Raw genomic sequence first — 25,831 nt, forward strand, 5'->3', positions numbered from 1 at the left:
TAGAAGGGATAACCGATAGAGGTACTCAGGGTACCCTCCGCCACACACCGTCAGATGGCTTGCGGAGTATGGATGTAGATGTATATGTAGATCTTGTAGTGAACTGGGTTCAGTTCAGGGATTCAATGAACCTACTACAAGAGGGCAATGATAGCACCACGAAGTATCAGGAAATGACAGTCTATGATAGTGTATTTTACAGCAGACACAGCTAAGGAAACTCAGTGGCAAAAACTGTACACTCGGAAATACACACACATGCAGAACTGAGAGACACAAATGAGTGGGTTGCCTAATGCTTACCTGGTTTGTGGCGGTGGATCGTACAGCAGCCGACTGACTTCAATTAGGTCTTCCGGCTGCTTCCGCATGGCATCTGCCCATCCCTGAGTGGCCATCACCTCGAACGGACAGGACTTGATGAAGGCAAGTGCGGCCTGCCTGAGGCTGCAGCAGGAGTGGCGGACCGCGAGGGTGGCTGCAGCCGCCGCGGTCTCCACGGTCAGCTGGGCGGCCACCTGCCGCTCGCACTCCGCCTTCAGGCTCAACAGCCCGTACTTGTCCGCTGTGGCCAGCAGCTCGGGGACCGCGCTGGGCAGCTGGGGGGCCTGCAGGGTGTACAGGTAGGAGACCAGCTGCCTCAGCACCGGGCCCCCCACGTCTGCGATGCTCACCGCGCCGCTGCTGGCCTCGAGGGTGTCGTGGGCGAACATGGCCTCGAACACGGGGCTCCTGTCCACCAGGACGGCCCTGTGCACCACCAGCCGTGTGTCGCCTGCCACGAGTATGACCATGGCGTCGTCCCCAGCATCCATGAGGTCGCCCAGGTTCACGGCCATCGACTTCTTTACGTCCTTAACTGCTTCCATTGCGGATGATTCTGAAACATGGCATTACCGAGCAGCCCTTTGAGCTTACAGATGACTCTCGATACTTCTACAAGCAACAGGCAGACCAGTCTCAAGTATCGGTTGATAAATGTGGGCATCATCTGTCAGTTACAGCACTGTCATATTCTTGGTATGATAGACTGATGCCATTGCTGAATACAGTGGAAAGTGAGGAATCAGAGACTGGGGACCCACTGCCAAACAATCAGTGGACTACTTACTTTATATATACACCTTAGCATTAAATGGACGTTGTTTTCACTGTTTAAAATTTTACTCCTTGTTGTCCACATGGGAAATTTACAAAACACCGAAAGAAGATAAACATAGCAAATTGTTTCTATCTCAGTGTCAGATCACACATTTTCCGACACAATCATATGGAACTCGCAAACTTGTGACTGGTGAGATTTTTCTGATTCATTATCTCACGCCTTCCAGTGACGTGTTACACATGCTCAGGAACACTACTGCTCTAACGCAGGACCCAGTTCACCGACTGGATGTCATAACGTGTCGGTTAGTGTACTAAAGGTACTGTTAGCTCTATTGCCACGGGACCTTGCCATTTAATGGCATGTTGCACATATTTGCAGTTCCAGGTGATTTTCACACAGGCACTACACACAGACGAAAGTACTTTTGGTAGATGACTAGATGGTATTACACCGGTTTGGAACTTTGTAGTCCATCATATCTGGCTTCCTTCATGGAGCCAAACTCTTAGTACTTGAGGAGTCTATTTATGTTCGACGTTTTCTTATTTTTCTACACTTGTACAATTAATTATTCGCTCAAGGATTGTGGTTACATCAAGACAAGCTGTATATGTATCTAAAATAGTGGAAGATTTTCAACAGTGTAAACTGATAGACTGTGAGTGCTCTTATCGGTTTAGTGTTACGTTTCTACTGTTCTGTAGTGAGAGTTTCTTTGTACAGTCCAGGACTATGTATGTAAGGTACTGGACGTAACGCGACACCCAGTATCTGATGTCTGTGCAGCTGAGAGGCGATTTTCGACCAACAGTGGTGCGCTTGCTTTTCCGAAAGACAACACCGTAAATCGATCCACTACTCATGTGAACCGAAGACATTTTAATGGAAGATTAAACAAATAAGACCTGACATGCGGAAGCTATACATCTCGCTGGCTGTTGCCTGACGTGCAGCCTACGCTTACGACAGTTTGTTACGCTGACTTTTTGCAGCTGAAGCAAACTCACTACTCCACCTCTGAAAAGTGAAACGGGTGGTCGTACACAAACGAGACAGAATCACACAGTGGGTGCAGGACAGGGACCAGTGACCCAGCAGCAGGGCTAAGACACCACGGCTGCGAAGCTGACACAGGCAGAAGGCTGGCGGAGGCGCTCACCCCTGCTGCTGCCCCGTCCTGGCCTGAGTGGCCCTGCTGTCTGCACACACACACACACACACACACACACAGAAAGACACACAGAGACACACACACACACACACACATAAAGACACACACAGAGACAGAGACAGACACACACACACAGAAAGACACACAGAGACACACACACACACAGAAAGACACACACAGAGACAGAGACAGAGACACACACACACACACACACACACACACACACACACACACGCACACACACACACAGAAAGACACACAGAGACACACACACACACACACACACACACACACACACACACACAGAAAGACACACACAGAGACAGACACACATCACACAGAAAGACACACACACACACACACACACACACACACACACACACAAACACACACACACACACACACATAGATAGAGACACAACACACATAGATAGAGACACAACACACAGACACAGAACACAGAGAGAGAGAGAGAGAGAGAGAGAGAGAGAGAGAGAGAGAGAGAGAGACACACACACACACACACACACACACAGAGAGAGAGATAGACACAACACACAGAAAGACACAGAACACACACACACACACACACACACACACACACATACCTGAGTGACAGGGGGGACGGCGGCTGTACGTCAACGCCGACGTCGTCCCATAACTGTACGTGCAGGCCTCGGCCGCATATGAAAATGAGCGACGGAGCAGCTCCTAGGGCCAAGCGCACTGTGACATGTCTCGGCGGACCCGTGAACCATTTATGTTAGCCTTGTTCCCTGGCGGCAATTGGCGCGGGGGAACAAATGGTTCAAATCGCTCTGAGCACTATGGGACTTAACTTCTGGCGTCATCAGTCCCCTAGAACTTACAGCTACTTAAACCTAACTAACCTAAGGACATCGCACATACCAATGGCTGAGGCAGGATGCGAACCTGCGACCGCAGCGGTCACGCGGTTCCAGACTGTAGCGCCTAGAACCGCTCGGCCACCCTGGCCGGCACCGGGGGAACAGTGTAGAACAATAATGTCAGGATCGCGGGTATGAGTCCTTCTGTGGAAACGTATTAATTTTTTTTATTATTTCCAGATAACCGGAATACACAGTATTGGTCTTCCACAGCATTGTGGAACATTAACACTTTGTAATCAAGTCTGTAATATGTCTCTGTTCGTCCATGAAACGACAGAAAATTCCATAAATATCTTTATTTAGAATGTCTAAGCTACTTGCACTGGAAATAAACCAAAGCAATGCTAAATACAGCGTATATCGGTGCATTAACATTTTCATAAAACGGAAGGCCAAACAAATTCACATATCTCACGAAATAAGCGTCAAACGAAAAAACTACAAAGAACGAAACTCGTCTGGCTTGAAGGGGGAAACCAGATGGAGCTGTGGTTGGTCCGCTACATGGCGCTGCCATGGGTCAAACGGATATCAACTGCGGTTTTTTAAATGGGAACCCCCATTTTTTATTACATATTCGAGTAGTACGTAAAGAAATGTTTTAGTTGGACCGCTTTTTTCGCTTTGTGATAAATGGCTCTGTAATAGTCACAAACATATGGCTCACAATTTTAGACGAACAGTTGATAACAGGTAGGTTTTTTTAAATTCAAATACAGATCGTAGGTACTGTGGCGAAATAAATAAAAAACATTTTACATTTTAAATTCCACGTCATTGTTGATTTAATCAGAGTTCTCACCTTAGCCGTAGAATTAGTCCTTCTGCCACAATATTAATTCATTAGTCGCCACCGATGTTCTTCTCTTTGTTGACCGTGTGTACCATCATGAGTCGGCATCGGTTCACTTCACGAAGACGGTGGAAACCAAGGAATACAATGCTACGTTGCTTTAAATAATTTTCGTAACACTTCGATACTTTTCACTATTTTTTATTCACAACACAATAAGACTTGCTGTGCTCGTCGCACAAACCATAATTACCAACCATATGGCTGCCTTTCCGCACAGTCCAGAAATCACGTCCATCCTCCACAAGGCAACAATCGAAAGTGTTCCTTAGCTCCTTGGAGTATGAAACAAAAGAGAATCCAATGTGAACTTTACAAAGATTATAATATACATGCCTCTCAATTTATCTTTGGCGCAGCTTTTAAGATATTGTATGTCTCTGCATAGGAATGTGTCATTACAACTGCCCCCCTACTGTATACTGTCACTAGAAAATTTTATTTGATTGGCAGGATACAGTAGTCGACCTTGCAATTGATAGGTTTGGGGGTCTTTTATTTACACACTTCATTTTTATTGTCTCATTTTCATGGCACTGTGAATTCTTTGGTATTTCTGAGTGTGTGTCAGTTTTTTGGTATACTTATGCTAATATTTACAAACCTTAATCCTAATATACAAAGTTCTGGTTAATACTGAGAAAATGACATCATGTAGTAAAGTTTGTACAATAAAATATACAATGAATACAACGTTACATACAGATGTTTCCTTCCTCATCAGAGGTGAAAATTAAGTCCTTGTATTGCCTTCTGTATTTATTCTGGGGCGACGAGCTTTGTTCGCTAGCCCGTGTTGAATATGGGCGGGTGATACGCGCGCCTGATTGTTTGGTCGTCCGTTAGCTGGCGACGTTGGTTGAATGCGCGCGCCAGTGCACTGAATATACACCGACGTGCGGGTACCGTCAAGACTTCCGAACCTCAGTATGCGTGTGCTTTTTGTAGTTCCTTCCAGTACTTAGACTGGATACGACGAGGTATATTGGAATATGTGCCCCGAAGAACACACCACACTATGTGCGAGGCGGAGGACGATCCCGTCGATGCAGCTCCTGGTAAGAAGCGTACCATGTCAAACTTGTTTGGCATTGTCCTTTCCTACCGTGACGCCATGGGTCGTTTGACGATACATGCTTCAATTTTCGATGTCACTTGTTTAGGCTCGCTGACACTTGCAACGTAGCACTACTTTGCACAATTTTAATTTCTACACACACACCACTTTAACCGCGAGTATTGCGATCGAAACTTCCTTTTCACTACACTTTTTTTTCTTCGCATTAACCCCTTTTACCTATTGTACTGAGATTCGTTCCCCTCAATACTTCTGGTCAATGCACATAATTTGTAAGTCACGGGACTTGGCATGAAATACAAAATACATCACATACAATGGAATAACATACAATACATACAATACATTGTTTACATTAACTACAGGGAAAAACTATCGACTAAAATTGAAAAATTTTTTGACCACTCATAGTGGCTTCTTCGTCTTGGATTTTACTGACACACACACTCGCCTTTTTCCATTAATCTGTTAGAAGGAACAAGTCCTTTGTTTTCCTTCTTGAACTCGAGTATAAGTTAAGGTTTACCTCCGTTACGTATTCTTCATACGCAACGACATGCATCAGCATGCAGAGAATACACCTGTAGCCGCTCCACTGAAGCTTGGGAAGGGAATTTTCTACCTTCTACTTAGGGTAGTGGCGACGACTACGTGTATGCTACGGTTTTTCGCGTATAAAATCTGAAAATGCACGAAATAATCATTTATATGCAGCATAACCCTAATATGTACAGTGTTTTGGGCGTAAGCACATTCTGGTGTGCTTGTAAATCATTAACCCTAATAAAACTTCCTACCTTAACATGGACATATAAACATACAATCTTGAAGTTCATGGTCTAGCTACTATTAATATGTACAGTGTTTCATAATAGCGGCACGCCCTTGTGTGCGTGCATCATTTTCAATTAAAGTGCGCTTATAGGCGTCTTGTGTTATCATGGGAGAAAAAATAGACATTTTAATGCATCGGTTGTCATGAAAATCTATGTACACGAACAATCAGACTTTCATAGCTTCAGTGCAGCATGAAATTCTTTATGACTTTTTTTTTTCATAGTTTATTTTATAGACGATTCCCTTGCTTACAGGTCGTCGATCACACTACTTACCTGTTTCTCGTATAGCGGCGACATCATTTTCATTCTTTGTGACTGTAAATCGTTATATGTATGAAAGATATAATTTTAACATGATTTATCCTTTCATGTTTCAAGTGGGTAAAGTAATTCATACCTTCCTTTAGCATACATGAGTGAAGCATCGCTAATGTTGCACTTTGTATCAGGTTTTTCGTATTTTCTCGTAAACTCGTAGAGTCTTACGGTTTTAATTAAGTTGTTTCTTGATGTTAGGTATACCTCTTTATACGAGGTTCTCTTAGAGTTTAATTTTCCTTATACACTTCTACGTTGTTTAAGTTCAGTACATGTACAGGGCTTCTTTCGCCTTTCACACATTCATACATACGTTTATACACAAAAAAATATCTACCACTATAATATACACTTTGCTGGTGGGGCCCTTTTTCGGTACCCTGCACCATTCCTTCAATATTCCAAAATAATTCAGGGTGTGCTGAGCATCGTCCCTTATACTAATAATACTTACAACTAAATATTTCTTCTTACATACATAACTGCCTTACAGTCCATTAATGCGCAACATTCCCTATTTTCCTCCTTTACACTTTAGCTTTCGTACATGTACCCTCGTGTATAGCTTATATATTCTACAAAGTTGTTTGCTGAGTGCTTCAGGTGTTTCCTAACGTTAATGTGTGTCTCTCTCTCTATAAACTCTAGGTATTTGTTTTGAGAGCGATTCAGTTCATTACTCACGCTGCATAGATCTGTTTATTATTTTCCTATTTTAAAGCTTGTGTCACTCTTTTCCTTAGTCACAAAAATTCCCGCGTTTACCTTGTTGTTCATTCTGAAAATCGCTATCTACTGTGTAATGTAAATGTATGCGTTATCTCTTTGATTTCCTCTTTGCTGCTTTTTCCCTATATGTAATTGTGTGCTGTTCTCGTGTACATAGCCTTTCTTCCGGTTATATATCTGCATTATTTATCTATTTATTTTTTTTCTATTTTCTTTCTCCTTCCGTACAAGCTAAGATTTTACTCAGTATAATATTACAATATTACAATACCGTCCATGACCAGTATGTACTTGTATGTTCACTTTTATTACGTAATACCAGCTTATAATTAAATTTTCTAAGTTACTGTTTACAAGACTTGTGTACCCTTTCCTTTCTTGTTTTTGAATGACTTTCGTCTCTGTGTCTCATAGTAAGAGTGGTCCCAAAACTTTTAAACGTTCCGCGCATGCGCGCTTACGTACCACGACTGGACTGTAGGTGCGGGGAAAACTCTGCATTGTTGGTGAACATTATTCGTGATAGCCACCATCGTGTAATAGTCACGTGACACCTGGACTCGACTGCGCATGCGCCTTTGCGCTTTGTATACGCTCAGCTGATCGGACATGGAAGGGGGGAAGATTTCTCCCCGGCTCGCTGCCTACAGCGCGGCCAATGACCTCGTCTTGACATGCAGCTATCGCGTGCTCATGAGCTGAGCGTTGGATTGCAACTTCGACGTGTGGTTTGTTGCTCGTCTCAAGCGAACAAACTCTGACCTTCGCGCTAATTTGTCTTTGTTCCCCTCTCTTAAATAACTGAGTTAGACTACAAAAGTACTGTATGGTTTATTTTTATAGTGTTAAGACTCACAGTAACACATGTTTCATTAGGTTTGGTTAAATATGCGCTTTTAAGCTGGCATATGCCCCCAGTTGTTCGCAAGTTTCTTAGGTTAATGACAGCAATTTTACTATGTGATCCAAGGTTGTACAATTTCAATTTTGCTAAAATAACATACAACCTTTAATGAAAAAATTCCTTGATGTCCTTGTGGGGGTATAACCCTTTCACCTTGCCCGTTCGTGTGTTACCTAACAGATAACATCCTGGGTGAGGTTTGTCTATTATAATGAAAGGGCCATCATACAACAACTGCCACTTTTTGTTTAATGCCTTAATTTTAGAGGATTTTGGGTGGGTACGTAATAGTACTTCCTGTCCAATGTTAAATTCTGTAACGTTTCCTATCTTTTTGTTGTTATTACAGCCTGCACGAGGTCACTTACCTTGTCCGGTGCTTTCATCTCTTCTTCACATAGATCATCTTTTACGGTCGCATCCTGACCATATCTTAAAAATAATTGTCTAAGATGTAATGTGTGCTTGTTTGTGCCCCCTGTTGTCAAATCGGTCGGCCGGTGGGGGCTCATTACGACCGATTGTTGTTTACCGGGGGAGACAACGGCGTTGCTTCAGTAGTGTCCGTTACCTCTACAAAGTGTACTGAGTGGTTATTCTGTCGCCAATTAGTTTCCAGACCGCTGCGTGCAACATTTTCTTGCGACCGGCCGTCGCTATTCCTCCTTGGTCTATCATTCCTATTACTGTAACTATTGTAATTTTCATTTGTGTGCCGCCTTTCATCACGCGGGCCTGACCAATCATTCACGTGATTTCTATCATTTCCATACCGGCGTGGACCGTAATCTGTACTATACCTTCGGTCTTCACGTCTCTGTGGCGCCGAATTCCTCCGATTTCCGTAATTCCAGGTTCCATTATTTGGCCTTGTCGCATACGGATGCCAACTGTGTGGGTTTTGTCCACTGCCATTAAAATGATATCCGTTACCGTTGTTTTGATTGGTTCCGGAATATTCATTCCGATTACCTGTGCTCGGCTCTTCTTCGTATATTAGATCAATTGAGTCAAGCACGGAAAGAAAGTATTCAAGGTCGTTCTCCGGTATGGTTACCAATTTTTCGCGTAAGTTCGCGGGTAGTTTGTTTTTCAGAATTTTGAGAACATCTACGTGCGGTATTGGATTGTTCCAATAGCGCGTCTTATTCAAGTACTTTTCGAAATACTTTCTCAACCCGCCGTTTTTGAGGTTGAACGGTTGTGGGTTGAATACTTCACGGCGCAGTCTTTCTTGGACCCCAGCAGACCAATATTTCTCCAAGAAAGCCCGTTCAAATTGTTCGTAGGTGACGCACTGTTCAGCCATGTCTGTGGCCCACAAAAGTGCGTCGCCTTGTGTGAAGCCTACTACATATCTAATCTTCTGTGCCTCAGTCCAGTTTCTTGGTAAGACATTTTTAAATGCTCTTACAAATACGACTGGATGAGTTTTTCTGGATTCTGTGGAGAAAACTGGAAACTGTCTATGTTTCAACAGGCTCTCATCGACTAGAATCGTCGAGATGAAAGGCGACACGCCTACTGCCTGTTGCAGCACCGCGTTTGGCGAATAGCCATTGTTTGCCTGTGCCGGTGCGTGCACATACGCCGGACAGGGCGCGTGATGTTCTGCGTTATTGACATCGTAATCTGGCACGGGCGAATAAGTGTCGCGCTGCCTACTGCTTGACGTAGGCAAGTCATTTGAAACGTTTAGTCTACCAGCAATTTCCTTACGTATTCTGTCCTCGGCTACTTTGATTTCATTGCCTAATTTTTCAAAAAGTTTTGTTTCCCGGTCAGTTATTGATTCATTTACATTACCGTTTTCTAAAGTTTCATTTATTTTGATAATGTCCGCGTTGATACGTCGAGTCTCCTGTTTCAGAAAACCGACTTCTTCGTTAACTTTATTAACTTGGTCAGGTATTTCTTCACATGCGGACTGTACTCTTGTTAAATTTAATTGAATAGCCTGTACGTTTTCATGTATTTCTTTTTGTACGGTTTGTGTTTGATTGTGTGTTTCTACTATTTCTGACAGTTCCTGTTCCTGTTTGATTGTAAGATCTGACAATTTCTTTTCTAAGTCATTTGCCAATACATTGTATACACTATTGACGGTTTTGATGACTTTGTCTTCGATCTTTTGATCGATTTCATTGGTGAGTTTATTTAAGCGTTGATCGAAATGTCTGTGTATGTTTTCAAATTGCGTGTTTACACTTGAAAACTGCTGTTGGAACCCAATTTCCATGTTTGACAATTTTGTGTTTGTCATTATTTCTAGATTCGCCAGTTTCTCGCTCACATTTGATATCAGACTATATAATGCCTCAAGCGTAACTGACGAAGCTTGTGTGTTTGTATTTATGCCATTATTTGTTGCCATTGTTTCTCTGCCACGGTCTGATTGAATCGAAACCGGGCTAGGTTCACTGATTTCACGCGAAATATTTTCATCTGATCTGGTAATCGATGCTTCATCGACTGTGCACAAGGTTTCATTTGCAAGTGGTTCATTATTGTTAATCCCTGTGGAGTGCAATTGAATTGTATTTACTTCTACATTATGTTGTGCTGAAAAACTAATTGCGTCATCATTTACGTCACTATTGTCAGAATCGGTGACGTGTCCATGAACATTTGTTAAATTAAAGTTCTCCGATTCCATTGTGAAGATATTATTTTTATCTGTACTTTACTGTTAATCTAAATCTTTAAATTCTCTCGCAGTTGAATTAATAAAAATATCTCGCGATTGTTATTTGTTGCGCGTCGGAAATTTACAAGATGGCGCACTACGTCTTCTAATTCTGCGATTGTTGAACATAAAAAAGTAATTATCAAAGTGTAATTGTGTGTTGCCACAAACACTACCAGGATTTTAATATGGACAGGAAAAGGTTCTGCTTTAAGTGGAGCTAAGCCAAGGTGCAGCCACTGCATGCGTTTGCGCTTTCCTACCTTAATTCCGACTGAACTGCATCACTCACGATTACGTTAGTTTTGTAAATCCTTGTCCTTGTTCCTTCTGGTTATTGTGCCATCCGTTTATACAGTTAATACTGTTTCACTTTATTCGTCATTTTCCATGTGCGTCATGTAACAGAGAAACAGTAATTAGTACAAGTACATTTGTAGCACAACAATGAAGTACTTACTCTTTGTTCCACCAGCACTGTCCTGTCACGGTCGCCAGTGTGGCGAAATAAATAAAAAACATTTTACATTTTAAATTCCACGTCATTGTTGATTTAATCAGAGTTCTCACCTTAGCCGTAGAATTAGTCCTTCTGCCACAATATTAATTCATTAGTCGCCATCGATGTTCTTCTCTTTGTTGACCGTGTGTACCATCATGAGTCGGCATCGGTTCACTTCACGAAGACGGTGGAAACCAAGGAATACAATGCTACGTTGCTTTAAATAATTTTCGTAACACTTCGATACTTTTCACTATTTTTTATTCACAACACAATAAGACTTCCTGTGCTCGTCGCACAAACCATAATTACCAACCATATGGCTGCCTTTCCGCACAGTCCAAAAATCACGTCCATCCTCCACAAGGCAACAATCGAAAGTGTTCCTTAGCTCCTTGGAGTATCAAACAAAAGAGAATCCAATGTGAACTTTACAAAGATTATAATATACATGCCTCTCAATTTATCTTTGGCGCAGCTTTTAAGATATTGTATGTCTCTGCATAGGAATGTGTCATTACAGTACGTTTGAACATTTTATTTCGGTTGTTCCAACGTGATATATGTACCTTTGTGGACTTATTTCTGAGAACACATGCTGTTACAGCGTGATTACCCGTAAATACCACATTAATGCAATAAATGCTCAAAATGATGTCCGTCAACCACAGTGCAATTAGCAATACGTGTAACGATATTCCTCTCAACAGCGAGTAGTTCGCCTTCCTTAATTGACAATGCGCTGACGCATGTTGTCAGGCGTTGTCGGTGGATCACGATAGCAAATATCCTTCAACTTTGCCCACAGAAAGAAATCCGGGGACGTCAGATCCGGTGATCGTGCGGGCCACGGTACGGTGCTTCGACGACCAATCCACCTGTCATGAAATATGCTATTCAATACCGCTTCAACCGCACGCGAGCTATGTGCCGGATATCCATCATGTTGGAAGTACATCGCCATTCCGTCATGCAGTGAAACATCTTGTAGTAACACCGGCAGAACATTACGTAGGAAATCAGCACACATTGCACCATTTAAATTGCCACTGATAAAATGGGGGCCAGTTATCCTTCCTCCCATAATGCCGCACCATACATTAACCCGCCAAGGTCGCTGATGTTCCACAGCCATCGTGGATTTTCCGTTGCCCGATAGTGCATATTATGCCGGTTTACGTTACCGCTGTTGGTGAATGACGCTTCGTCGCTAAACAGAACGCGTGCAAAAAATCTGTCATCGTCCGGTAATTTCTCTTGTGCCCACTGGCAGAACTGTACACGACGTTCAAAGTCGTCGCCATGCAATTCCTGGTGTATAGAAATATGGTACGGGTGCAATCGATGTTGATGTAGCATTCTCAACGCCGACGTTTTTGAGACTCCCGATTCCCGCACAACTTGTCTGCTACTGATGTGCGGATTAGCCGCGACAGCAGCTAAAACACCTACTTGGGCATCATCATTTGTTGCAGGTCGTGGTTGACGTTTCACATGCGGCTGAACACTTCCTGTTTGCTTAAAAAACGTAACTATCCGGCGAACGGTCCAGACACTTGGATGATGTCGTCCAGGATACCGAGCAGCATACATAGCACACGCGCGTTGGGCATTTTGATCACAATAGCCATACATCAACACGATATCGACCTTTTCCAAAATTGGTAAACGGTCCATGTTAACATGGGTAATAAATCACGAAGCAAATACCGTCCGCACTGGCGGAATGTTATGTGATACCACGAACTTATACGTTTGTGACTATTACAGCGCCATCTATCACAAAGCGAAAAAAGTGGTCCAACTAAAACATTCATATTTCCTTACGTCCTACACGAACACGTGATAAAAACTGGGGGTTCCTATTTTAAAAAACACAGTTGATATCCGTTTGACCTATGGCAGCGCCATCTAGCGGGCCAACCATAGCGCCATCTGGTTTCCCCCTTCAATCTAGACGAGTTTCGTTCTTTGTAGTTTTTCGTTTGATGCTTATTTCGTGAGATATTTGGCTCGGTCACGGTCAATGGACCACCCTGTAGATATAGGAGGAGCAAAAAATAATTTACGAGTACAGATGTTGTATGGACACTTTAAAATGTGCAGAAAAGCGTTAAAATAAAGTTTCAACAAGTCTAGATTTCAGTAACCGCAGCCCCCCCCCCCCCTCACTCCCACCCTGGAAGGTCTCACTATCAGAACCTCTTTGTTTACAAATCAAGCACTAGCTGAGATTAAAGCTTTACACCACTTACCAGGTGCACTTCGTATGTCATTACTTATGCCACGCTCTATAAAATTTTCCAGTGCGTGCCTGACAGCCAAGAGCGATTCAGCTCAAGAGATTATAATGCTGTGTAATGCCTGGTGGTTGATGGACACATAACGAACTAGTACCTTTTACTGGTAGGTATCACAGAACGGAAGTTTAAACAGAAGACATATACTGCTGTTCACCTCTTTATGCTTTTTTTATTTTAGATATGAAAATGGCTCGTCAATGATCTGAAACTAGTAATCAGTGAAGGAGCTTTAGCGATCTTGAAATATGATTTTTATCCATACATTTTAACATAACAGATCGCCAGTCCTCCCATTTGAAAATGTCAAATCATAACGACAGAAATTTAACTTTTGTGCTCAAGGGCATATTTTCCACTGTATTGGCGCCAGCTGTGATCATCATTATAATTCGGTCTAAATTTCATTTGGCAACTCAGAATGCAAGTTTCATGGCGCATCGTTGAACTTCTAGTCGTCTAGTTTCATTTCCATGGTTGATGTATAGATTAACCATTAGTATTAGCAGTTTGTCACAGTAGAGGAGCCTGCATCTCGTGGTCGTGCGGTAGCGTTCTCGCTTCCCACGCCCGGGTTCCCGGGTTCGATTCCCGGCGGGGTCGGGGATTTTCTCTGCCTCGTGATGGCTGGGTGTTGTGTGCTGTCCTTAGGTTAGTTAGGTTTAAGTAGTTCTAAGTTCTAGGGGACTGATGACCGTGGATGTTAAGTCCCATAGTGCTCAGAGCCTATCCACAGTAGAGGAAACGTGTTTCTTTTGAGGAAGATTTCCTACAAGGAGTCATAGAGACTTGAACGAGGCGGAAATTCTCGCTGAACTTCTTGTAGATGAAACACTATCAGATTCAAGTGCTTTCAATTACACAGAAGTTGAAGAGAATTCAAATAAAGAAGATATGGAGGACAAAGAAACAATCCACAGAGGTAACACTCCAAATATGCTACAAGTTGTGGTTGAGTATATTCTGAGGAAACTCTTAGGAATATGTAAAAGTGATTTTGTCAACTTAGTCCATAAACATCAGGGAGTAACCAGCACTGGTAAAGTAACTAGTATGTGTGAATCGCTGAAGAAATTTTTCACTCCCGAAATAGTTCGGAAAATTGCTGACCGTACAATTATTGAAGAATGTGAATGAAAAAATGAATCTCCTGTTAGCGATTCTGAAATATATGCTTTGTTGGGAATTTTTAATTTAATGGCAGTTTACCTCGTTATCTGTTACGGTATTTGAACAACTGAAAGGAATATTCGCACAAGGTGGACCTCAAAATGTTATGTCTTTTCAGAGGTCGTCCCTCAATTCAAGTTTCTCTCAAAGACAAGCCTAGGCGCTACAGTCCAGAACCGCGCGACAGCTACGGTCGCAGGTTCGAATCCTGCCTCGGGGATGGGTGTGTGTGGTGTCCTTAGGTTTAAGTAGTTCTAAGTTCTAGGGGACTGATGACGTCAGAAGTTAAGTCCCATAGTGCTCAGCGCCATTTGAACCAAAGCCAAGCCTTGGAAATAGGACATACCTACTAGAATTTTCAGTACCGCGGGTGAATAACGAAAATAATAAAAGTGAAAATCTATGCTGCAGGAGACAGTAGACCTGCTGCAGAGGTTCTTTTGAGATTGTGAAGAGGGTGATGGAGCCAATAAAGAATACAGGTTGCATCGTCTCGACACACTACTTCTGCACTTCTGCAAAATCGGGGGATACACTTCAAGAAAAGTTTATCTCGATTAGGACTTTCAAAACCTACAGAAAACGCACACCGCAAGAACTTAAGACGACAGCAGGCAGAGACGTGTATTCCTGCAAGTTTGCATTCGCAGATTCATCGATTAAGGGGACTCCAGTAACAGTTGTCTCTAGCGTCGCACAGGAAGAACTAAAGAAAAATTTCCTGCCAGGAATAGAAGCTGATGCAGCAAAGAAGAAAACCCACATAAACCTGTAACTCCACAGAGGGAGGCGTGGATGCTGTAGAGCGAATGTCCAGGACAGAATCTACAAACAGGGACACGAGGTGGCGGCCACTGTGTATGGTCTACAGCCTGCTTCACACAGAGTTCAAGATGGATGCGCCTCAGCAGAATGAGGGGAAATACGAGGGCAGTTCAGTAAGTAATGCAACACATTTTTTTTCTCGGCCAATTTTGGTTGAAAAAACCGGAAATTTCTTGTGGAATATTTTCAAACATTCCCGCTTCGTCTCGTATAGTTTCATTGACTTCCGACAGGTGGCAGCGCTGTACGGAGCTGATAAAATGGCGTCTGTAACGGATGTACGTTGCAAACAACGGGCAGTGATCGAGTTTCTTTTGGCGGAAAACCAGGGCATCTCAGATATTCATAGGCGCTTGCAGAATGTCTACGGTGATCTGGCAGTGGACAAAAGCACGGTGAGTCGTTGGGCAAAGCGTGTGTCATCATCGCCGCAAGGTCAAGCAAGACTGTCTGATCTCCCGCGTGCGGGCCGGCCGTGCACAGCTGTGACTCCCGCAATGGCGGAGCGTGCGAACACACTCGTTCGAGATGATCGACGGATCACCATCAAACAACTCAGTGCTCAACTTGACATCTCTGTTGGTAGTGCTGTCACAATTGTTCACCAGTTGGGATATTCAAAGGTTTGTTACCGCTGGGTCCCTCGTTGTCTAACCGAACACCATAAAGAGCAAAAGAGAACCGTTTGTGCGGAATTGCTTGCTCGTCATGTGGCTGAGGGTGACAATTTCTTGTCAAAGATTGTTACAGGCGATGAAACATGGGTTCATCACTTCGAACCTGAAACAAAACGGCAATCAATGGAGTGGCGCCACACCCACTCCCCTACCGAGAAAAAGTTTAAAGCCATACCCTCATCCGGTAAAGTCACGGTTACAGTCTTCTGGGACGCTGAAGGGGTTATTCTGTTCGATGTCCTTCCCCGTGGTCAAACGATCAACTCTGAAGTGTATTGTGCTACTCTTCAGAAATTGAAGAAACGACTTCAGCGTGTTCGTAGGCACAAAAATCAGAACAAACTTCTCCTTCTTCATGACAACGCAAGACCTCACACAAGTCTTCGCACCCGAGAGGAGCTCACAAAACTTCAGTGGACTGTTCTTCCTCATGCACCCTACAGCCCTGATCTCGCATCGTCGGATTTCCATATGTTTGGTCCAATGAAGGACGCAATCCGTGGGAGGCACTACGCGGATGATGAAGAAGTTATTGATGCAGTACGACGTTGGCTCCGACATCGACCAGTGGAATGGTACCGTGCAGGCATACAGGCCCTCATTTCAAGGTGGCGTAAGGCCGTAGCATTGAATGGAGATTACGTTGAAAAATAGTGTTGTGTAGCTAAAAGATTGGGGAATAACCTGGTGTATTTCAATGCTGAATAAAACAACCCCTGTTTCAGAAAAAAATGTGTTGCATTACTTATTGTACTGCCCTCGTAAAATGCCAGAGAACTACATCTGCACGAATTAGGATTGTAACTTTTGAAACAAGATGTAGAAGAGTGATCGAAGGACTCTAAAGGGGTCTACTTGCCGATAATTTACGCTATAGGAGACCCCGTGCTTTAAGAACACAACTAACCAAGCAGCCAGAGATGAGATCACAAAAACCGGGACGGCCGAAGTGGCCGAGCGGTTCTAGGCGCTACAGTCTGGAACCGCGCGACCGCTACGGCCGCAGGTTCGAATCCTGCCTCGGGCATGGATGTGTGTGATGTCCTTAGGTTAGTTACGTTTAAGTAGTTCTAAGTTCTAGGGAACTGATGACCTCAGATGTTAAGTCTCATAGCGCTCAGAGCCATTTGAACCATTTGAACAAAAACCGGCTTAACGTGCGGAAGTTGTAGTTGCCATTTGTGCTAGAGAAATTCAGAATAAGCCCTTTTCTGTGCAAAGGAAAAGTGTCGTCTAGAAATGGTAGTATTGTCTCTGACTGAAGAGAGTTTCTCGAAAGTTTTTACTGTACCATAACCAGTAATTCTGCAAGTGTTTTCCTCTCCGTTTGTGAAACTTTTCGTCGCTCACTAAAATGTATAACTCAGTTATTAGATCAAAGGGTGTATAGACAATCTAGACAACCGGTATCTTCAAGCTGGGAGTTTATGTTTCTAGTTTTTACAAACTTTCATTGTCCAAGTTTTGACCACTGTTTGTAGCACTTCACAAAAGAGAAACCGTATATCAACTTTTTTACCTATTTTTTGCTTACCCAGTATGTTCCAAACATTACGCTTTTCGTGATATTGTCACTCAGGACTTTTAAACTAATCTCAGACTGGTGAAACAGTGACGTGAAATAAACACGTATTACAAGGTTTATGCTTCTCCAACTCATTCACCTACAGAGTTGCAGCTGTCAGTTGATTCCTTCAGCAGGGCGTGCGAACGATTTGGTCTCTCCATCAATATTCCAAAGACAAAGGTGATGGCGCAGCCAACTCCTGGCTCCTCCGTTCCTGATTTCAGCATATCCATTTATGATGATACAGCCTTGGAACAAGTGGACCATTTCGTCTACCTAGGAAGCATACTGTCATCTAACTGCTCATCTGGAAAAGATGTGGAGAATAGATTGCGTGCTGCCCATGTAGCATTTGAACGTCATACAAAGCGTGTCTTCCTGAATAAAGACCTAGCACTGTACACCAAACTGATGGTGTACAAAGCTGTAGTCATTTCCACCCTGCTATATGGTTGCGAAACTTGGATGTTATATTGCTGTGATCTGAAGCTAAGATGTATCATGAACGTGAAATGGGATGACTTCATATCCAACTCGGCTGTTCTAGAGAAAGCAAAAATGCTTAGCATGGAAGCTCTTATCATTGGGCATCAACTCAGATGGGTCGGACATGTCCAGCGGGTGAAAAATGACAGACTTCCACGCCAAATGCTGTACAGCGAAGTGAGCACAGGTAAAAGGCCACGAGGTGCCCCTCTCAAACGTTACAAGGATCAGCACAAGAAAAATCTGAAAAACTTGAACATCGATCCGAGCAACTGGTCCACAATAGCAGAAGACCGAAGTCGCTGGCGCTCAGTTACCTCAAATGCTCTTCAAAAGTTTGAGCTGGAACGTCGAAGAATGGAGGATGACAAACGCCGGAGACGTAAACTCCTCCAGGCTCTGCCACGTCCTCCACCTTCCATCAGCTGTAATGTCTGTGGCCGCCTGTTACACGCTAGGATTGGATTGCTAAGCCATCAACGACACTTCCACGCCTGAACCGTGACAAAGGAAATCTCAGGAGGGAAATGAAAACTCGGATACGAGTATCAGCCGACGACGACGACAAGGTTTTAAAGCCTATTGCGACACGGGCAAATGTTGTCCTTGGTTGGTGCTCCACGTAACCTAAAATGAAGTAGTGCTCCCATGGTTAATGAATTCACATTTTGCAACGAAGCTGTGTCCAGAGCAGAGGAAGGCTCCTCCCCCCCCCTCCCCCCTCCCCCCTCCACTGTTCGAGAAAGCCAAGGCGCAAGGCGTGATCCTCGCTTCGGGCAGTTTTTGTCACGTAACCGAACTCGTACTGCGACAGAGCGCTACATTACGATTGAGTCACTGCGTCCTCCATCACTTTCGACGCCCAAACAACATTCCTCAGTAATGACACGAGCCCCTCCTTTATCGCAACCGCACACCTTTAGACGGCCGTCTTGGCGCTTAAGACCAAAGGTGTAATATCGACCACTCCTCTTTATTCAACACAGGAATCTCTGAATAACATCGTACACGTAGACGGAATAGGGCTGTCATGTTAGCTAATATGTTCGTTTTAGGAAGTATCGTGAAAGGCTTTGAATTTTCTTCCGGGATTACAAGTACACTGAAGAGAAAAGCACGCCCTCTTGTTTTTCGGACTCGCATGTTTTCATTAAAACCTTACAGACTAACTTGCAGCTGTGTACCGTAATTAGTTCCTATGGACTGGCTATTCGGTATGCTGGACCGCTTCAGCAGACTGCGCCCCTGCGCCCACTTCCTGCCGGCTGCTCTCAGCGATCTGAATTCTGGGTCGGCTCCCTCGTGGCGCGGCCAGCGCGGCGGTTTACACCCGTTCCGAGGCGGTCGGAACAGCTACCCTGCACCGGCGCTTACGACTGGTCCCGTTTCGTCATGGTACGAACTTTTCATAGTTTCTGCTAAGTGGCAGGTAGCTCAGCTGCGACTGGTTAATGAAGGCGAAATGCAGGAGTGGAACAGGTTTAGTTTCACCTTTCCGAACACCTTGTGTCAGACTCAGCAAGTAAGCATTAGAACTTGCGTGAAAAAAAAAAAAAAAAAAAAAAAAAACCATGATGAAAAAGTCCCAGTTCTCTTTTCGATTTATTAAAATGTGACGGCGCAAAATGTGTTGGTGGCATATAATAAACATTACCTCTGGTAGTATCTGTTACTGTAGGTAAAATAAAAAGCTTAATTTCTGCAGCTGCAGCTAACCGCACAGTGTCTAAGTATGTGGGTTCTTGGACTGCCGCACGAGACGATCAACTGGGAGGACGTGGCGGCAGATTCTTGTACACCCGCGCCAGAGATCTCGACTGAGGAAAGCTGTACCCAGTACTGCCATGAAGTGTTGTACGAAGTTACAAAAAGTGCACGATTTCGTCGCCTGAAGGTTGCGTATTACATTGTCTCCTGTGAAAATATACAGATCCAGATAGTACACGTTTTCAAGGCCTCTAGAGTATTGTCTGCAAATTCTTGAGACTGTTTGTTGTTATTGTTGTGGTCTTCAGTCCTGAGACTGGTTTCATGCAGCTCTCCATGCTACTCTATCCTGTGCAAGCTTCTTCATCTCGCACTACCTACTGCAACCTACATCCTTCTGAATCTGCTTAGTGTATTCATCTCTTGGTCTCCCCCTACGATTTTTACCCTCCACGCTGCCCTCCAATACTAAATTGGTGATCCCTTGATGCCTCAGAACATGTCCTACCGACCGATCCCTTCTTCTAGTCAAGTTGTGCCACAAACTCCTCTTCTCCCCAATTCTATTCAATACCTCCTCATTAGTTATGTGATCTACCCATCTAATCTTCAACATTCTTCTGTAGCACCACATTTCGAAAGCTTCTATTCTCTTGTTGTCCAAACTATTTATCGTCCACGTTTCACTTCCATATATGGCAACATTCCATACAAATACTTTTAGAAACGACTTCCTGACACTTAAATCTATACTGGATGTTAACAAATTTCTCTTCTTTAGAAATGCTTTCCTTGACATTGCCAGTCTACATTTTATGTCCTCTCTACTTCGACCATGATCAGTTATTTTGTTCCCCAAATAGCAAAACTCCTTTACTACTTTAAGTGTCTCATTTCCTAATCTAATTCCCTCAGCATCACCCGATTTAATTCGACTAAATTCCATTATCCTCGTTTTGTTTTTGTTGATGTTCATCTTATACCCTCCTTTCAAGACACTGTCCATTCTGTTCAACTGCTCTTCCAAGTCTTTTGCTGTCTCTGACAGAATTAAAATGCCATCGACTAACCTTAATGTTTTTATTTCTTCTCCATGGATTTTAATGCCTACTCCGAAGTTTTCTTTTGTTTCCTTTACTGCTTGCTCAATATACAGATTATACAGATTGAATAGCATCGGGGGGAGGCTATAACCCTGTCTCACTCCCTTCCCAACCACTGCTTCCCTTTCATGTCCCTCGACTCTTATAACTGCCATCTGGTTTCTGTACAAATTGTAAATAGCCTTTCGCTCCCTGTATTTTACCCCTGCCACCTTTACAATTTGAGATAGTATTCCAGTAGACATTGTCAAAAGCTTTCTCTAAGTCAACAAATGCTAGAAACGTAGGTTTGCCTTTCCTTAATCTTTCTTCTAAGATAAGTCGTAAGGTCAGTATTGTCTCACGTTGGAACTTATGTTTACATAACATGAAATATTATAGCATATACTTATATTAAACTAATAATAAAGTATCAGAACCTAATAAAAACGAGAATGTTAGGAAAAAAAATTTGGTTGTGTCAAGACGCGAACCACCGCCCCCAACAAGATAAGTAGGCGGAGGACACTGTCGCTATTCATTACGCTAAACCAACATCACACCTTTTCTGTAATCATAGTATGTTACGCCGTGCTGGAAACAATCGTAGATATGTTACTAACTGAAATTTAATTATATCAAATTGTACCAAGAACAATGCGGTTTTGGTGGATCTTCAGTGTGTCGCTGCCTTCAAATAGCCTACTCTCATAATACACAAGTTACAATAATTCTTTTGCCACGAATATGATATTTCTCATTATTTCATTGGAACGAATCACACAGTTAACAACGGGTTTTGCAGTGATTCTCAATTTGCTGGTGTTCAGAAACGGCATATATACATATGGGCTTGAAATGAATGGCAATATGGCGCCTCACAACTCTGTACTGAAGGGAGACGGCGTGCGTGTGACGTAGCTGGCGTTGTGTTTTCTCATTGGTCAACGCTCAGAATATCTGACACGACAGATATTGCTCTGCACGTTCGGAAAGACTCCCGCACGTGCTGTTCCACGCTGTGACGTCAGAAACTCGGCACGCTCAACGCTCAACGTTCCGATGCACGTTCCGTGTGCCGACGGCTTAAGTCTGTTATCGTATGTTAGAAAACATACGAGACACACTGTTTGCAATTTGTTTCCTGTAACTATTGTTAAGGGATGTGAGAACACAACATCAACTATTCAGCTCTGAGAACCAAGACGCGAACCAGAAATGATGGAAAAAGTCAGAAGCATAGTACAGTACGCCTCAGTCGAGTGTATGCTGAGTGGTGTGACGGATGGGGAAAGATTCACTGTGGTCCCATGCCCATGTCGTTACATTTTCCACTGCGGCGAACAGAGCATCACAGGTTTCAACGAATGCAAAGTCTAGTCACAATCTGTAGCTCAGCAAAACCAAATTAAGTATTAAGGGGGCAATATAGGAAGCGTTCGGTGAGTTCGTGAACCTCTACTCACATTTGCAAATTACTTCAACAGAGTATTACTTTTTTTTATTTTACACATCTAGTTCCGTAGAAATAAATTGAGGAGCAAATCTCCAAGGTCACGGAACGTATCAGTACGTGAAATTACGACATAAATGTAATAAGAGATAAAATAATATGTTTATTAACCAGAAAAAAAGACAAGCCATAAGTTTATATAAACGCAATCAACAATACGACACAGGAATCAACTTCATTTTTCAAGGAACTCCTCGACATAGTAGAACGAGTGGTCCATGAGAAAACTTCAGTTTCGATTTGAAAGCGAGTAGATTACTTCTAAGATTTTTAAATTCTTTTGGTAAATTACTGAAAATAGGCGCGGCAGCATACTGCGCAAGCGTCAAGCAGGTGTGATCCTGTAAAACTACTGATTCTTCGCTACATGAAACATTACGAGCTTTCCACAAATAACTTACTTTAACAGAAAACAAGTATTTCTAAACATTTGCGTTTCTAAAATCGGTAGCACTTATTACGGTCAGTAACGCAAACTTGTTCGTTGCGCGAACTGTTTTGCAAACCGTCGACTTTTACACGCATGTGTTCAGTACAGATTTTTCTCGTGGTTTCCTGGCTTACCTTGTCTCATGGCATTAGCCTGGTTTTGAGTCTGACCCTGAATCAGTGCTTCTGGTTCCGTTCGCGCCTGACTGCAGTCCGATGATTGGTTCGTAACTGCAGTCCAGAAACAAATGGCCGAGCGACCACCGCTTCGATCGCTTAGACTTGCTGCCTGCAGAAACTTTTCTGTTCTTATTTAATCGACTTTTTATATTGTTCACAAACTGAAACATCATTTCAGCTTTTCACGCCAATTGAGGCCTTCCAAGCATGGTCTTCTCCGAATGTATTTCTGACCAAAATGCTATTCTGATAGCTGGAGTGCAGAGTTTTTCTTCATCACGCCTTTTGTATTGTTGCGTAGATATCTCCAAAGCAACTTTCATCCTCTGACCAATACTTCTTTACATCTAACAGAGAGCAAAATATCAGTTTTCATAAATTTAGCTTTAAAATTTTTTTAATGTAACGAAATATTTTATTAAAAATTTTCATCCCCTATTGGACCGCCTTAAAGGCTGAATTTCCAGAAACACTAAAACACGTATTTTTTTATTCTCTGACTGAGAAACTAGATTTCAGTTTCTGTAGTTCTGTCTTCAAAATTTACGATCCACGCCATCTCCAGATTTCAAGTTTCTACCCTTCTCGGCTTGGTCTGCGTCATGATGGATGAGACAGACATTGAGTTTTAATCACAGAGATTAATAATTATTAATGATACAATTATTTTTGCTCACAAATTCAGCTGGCGACTTTTCGTAAGTTATTTTCAATCAAAAATTTTGCCAGATTCAGTTTATTTACTCCACATTTCACTGACTTTCTTATTTTGACATTTCGTTCGATCGCAGTCTCGCTATTACGATTCCGTTGCAACTGTATCTGGACTTTTACGTATTTTCATTATTCTTCGGAACGTACACGTTTCCCCAAGTATGAGAGAAAAGTAGGTGCACGTGTCCTTTAAAAATCGTAATTGAACGAAGTGCAGGTCCGTTATAACTTGTGCAGTCAGGAAATTCATTAAACTGTCCGCTATAGTTTAGCGAAAGCAGCACCTCGATACATATAGATCGATCATTCTGCGTAAATTTTGGGTTCTACGACCGGAGTAAAGAGCCGTAAGCGAAATGTGTGCAGACATGCCAACTTTTAAAAGCGAAAAATCAGGACAATTTTAGCGGTGTACTATTGTGAATTACAACACATCTCTGACGATTAAAGTTGCAATAATTCAATTACATTTGGTTCATTATTTACATGTAAATACTAAATAATGGACGTACCTGAGCGTTCGGACTGTATAATTTATCATTCAACATGTTGAACAATATGAATGATGAGCTTTGCAGGTTTCTTTGGATTCACACACATTCAAATGAGGCACTCTCGAGAGAACTACAGTCCGAAATTACGATCCGAGGAAACAAATTAACGTAGATTTCTGTTTTGACATTAGCACAGTTTTTGCATGAATAAATCACTGTTAAATGATCACACGTCTTCATTTCATAATGCAACACATATTTGCATGGCACCTTATATCCGTAAGACATCTTTCCCAAATTTAAATCAATTTTATACAGGATGTACATGTTAGCCTTAGCAAATAATCTAAATAGTTTATCAGTCTGAATTTGTATGATTACGGTAGCTACTTATTCAGCACAACCGTAGCTGACTTAACCTTCTTCAAAAACTCTGAACTAAATTTCTGCTCGAAACACTTGTCTTTTGAACTGATTTTAAAATCAAAAATTTCTCCAAAGACGTATCTGAAAGGACAGACCTGAACTGAGTCTTGGTATTTGGAACTGTGCTAAAAATTCTCCCACATTCCGCATTACTATGTGGAATTGACAAAATAGCCAGCATCACCATTGCAAGTTTATCGTATTGAAGAACCCCATCAGCTGATTTCTTCTGATCTACCAACGCCCACTGAACAGCAATTCTCTCTGCTGCCAAGCTGGTTGCTTCTAGCTGAAAGTTACAGAACTGAGAGTGAAGAATATCAACTTCGGTGTTCACTTTCGCTAGTCAGAATATTAGGAAATCTGTTTATGAAAAATCTAAGGCTGGAAAATGATGCTTTCCCAATAATAGAAATATTTGCAACTTCTGTATGCATTAAAACTTCATCTTTGAATGGAAATTTGTGTATCATATAATCACCTGATAAGAAACATTTTCTTACAGACTTAAAGAATATAGAGTTTTCCTCAGGCTTCAAAGTGGTCACCAAAGCTTGGAACAACTATCGACTACTCCTTGTCCACGATAACTACGATTGCGCTGGTGCTACCAGAAGCGGAGGAATTTGGCACTCGTTGAAAGATATTCATTTGCCTCCGAACGCTGCCAACGGTAAGTTCCTTACTTCCTCTTAGATACGAAGCGTGAGCCACGCCCACTGCCGCTCCCGACTGCCACAGCACGAATCTTCCAAGTTAACATAGGACAAGTAGCACCCATACCTTGTCATCGACCAATATACCGAAGGGGCAGGATTTTCAAATAGTAAAGAAAGTATTGGAACTGCTCTGAAAATCGGGAGATCGGTTTTCAGTGTCGGGAGATCAAGAGGAAGAAGGAAAAAAAACGGGAGCCTCCCGCTTAACTCGGGAGAGTTGACACGTCTGCGTGTGTGGCATCTGGAGGAGATAAGGTATCTTTAAAGGATTTGTGAAGAGAACATTCGGGAAGTGAGGGATAAATGGTCTCCAAAATGTCGCTGCACTGTTGTGTTATGGTTTCCCAGTAATGTCAGACGGTGTGAATGGCGTCAGCCGAGAAGGAGCGGCTGAGCAGCCGGCTGTGCCGAGAGCGTGGATCGGTTGGTTGGTCGGTGGCGCA

The 25,831-nt window shown here is 42.8% G+C and overlaps 2 protein-coding genes across 2 annotated transcripts in view; one reads left to right on the top strand and one right to left on the bottom strand.

Moving 5' to 3' along the window:
- Positions 1-25,831, top strand: part of LOC126427123 (uncharacterized) — a 525,102-nt gene that overhangs the window by 437,558 nt on the left and 61,713 nt on the right. The gene's annotated exons all lie outside the window — the stretch shown is intronic.
- The window catches only part of LOC126427122 (ankyrin-2-like), a 91,500-nt gene that overhangs the window by 33,454 nt on the left and 32,215 nt on the right, over positions 1-25,831 (bottom strand). Inside the window, exon 2 of the mRNA XM_050089349.1 lies at positions 304-880. Coding sequence (XP_049945306.1) covers positions 304-869 — 566 coding nt within the window. The 5' untranslated portion in view covers positions 870-880. The remainder of the gene's footprint in view (positions 1-303; positions 881-25,831) is intronic.

Source organism: Schistocerca serialis, chromosome 11 (assembly GCF_023864345.2).
Source record: "Schistocerca serialis cubense isolate TAMUIC-IGC-003099 chromosome 11, iqSchSeri2.2, whole genome shotgun sequence".
NCBI lineage: Eukaryota > Metazoa > Arthropoda > Insecta > Orthoptera > Acrididae > Schistocerca > Schistocerca serialis.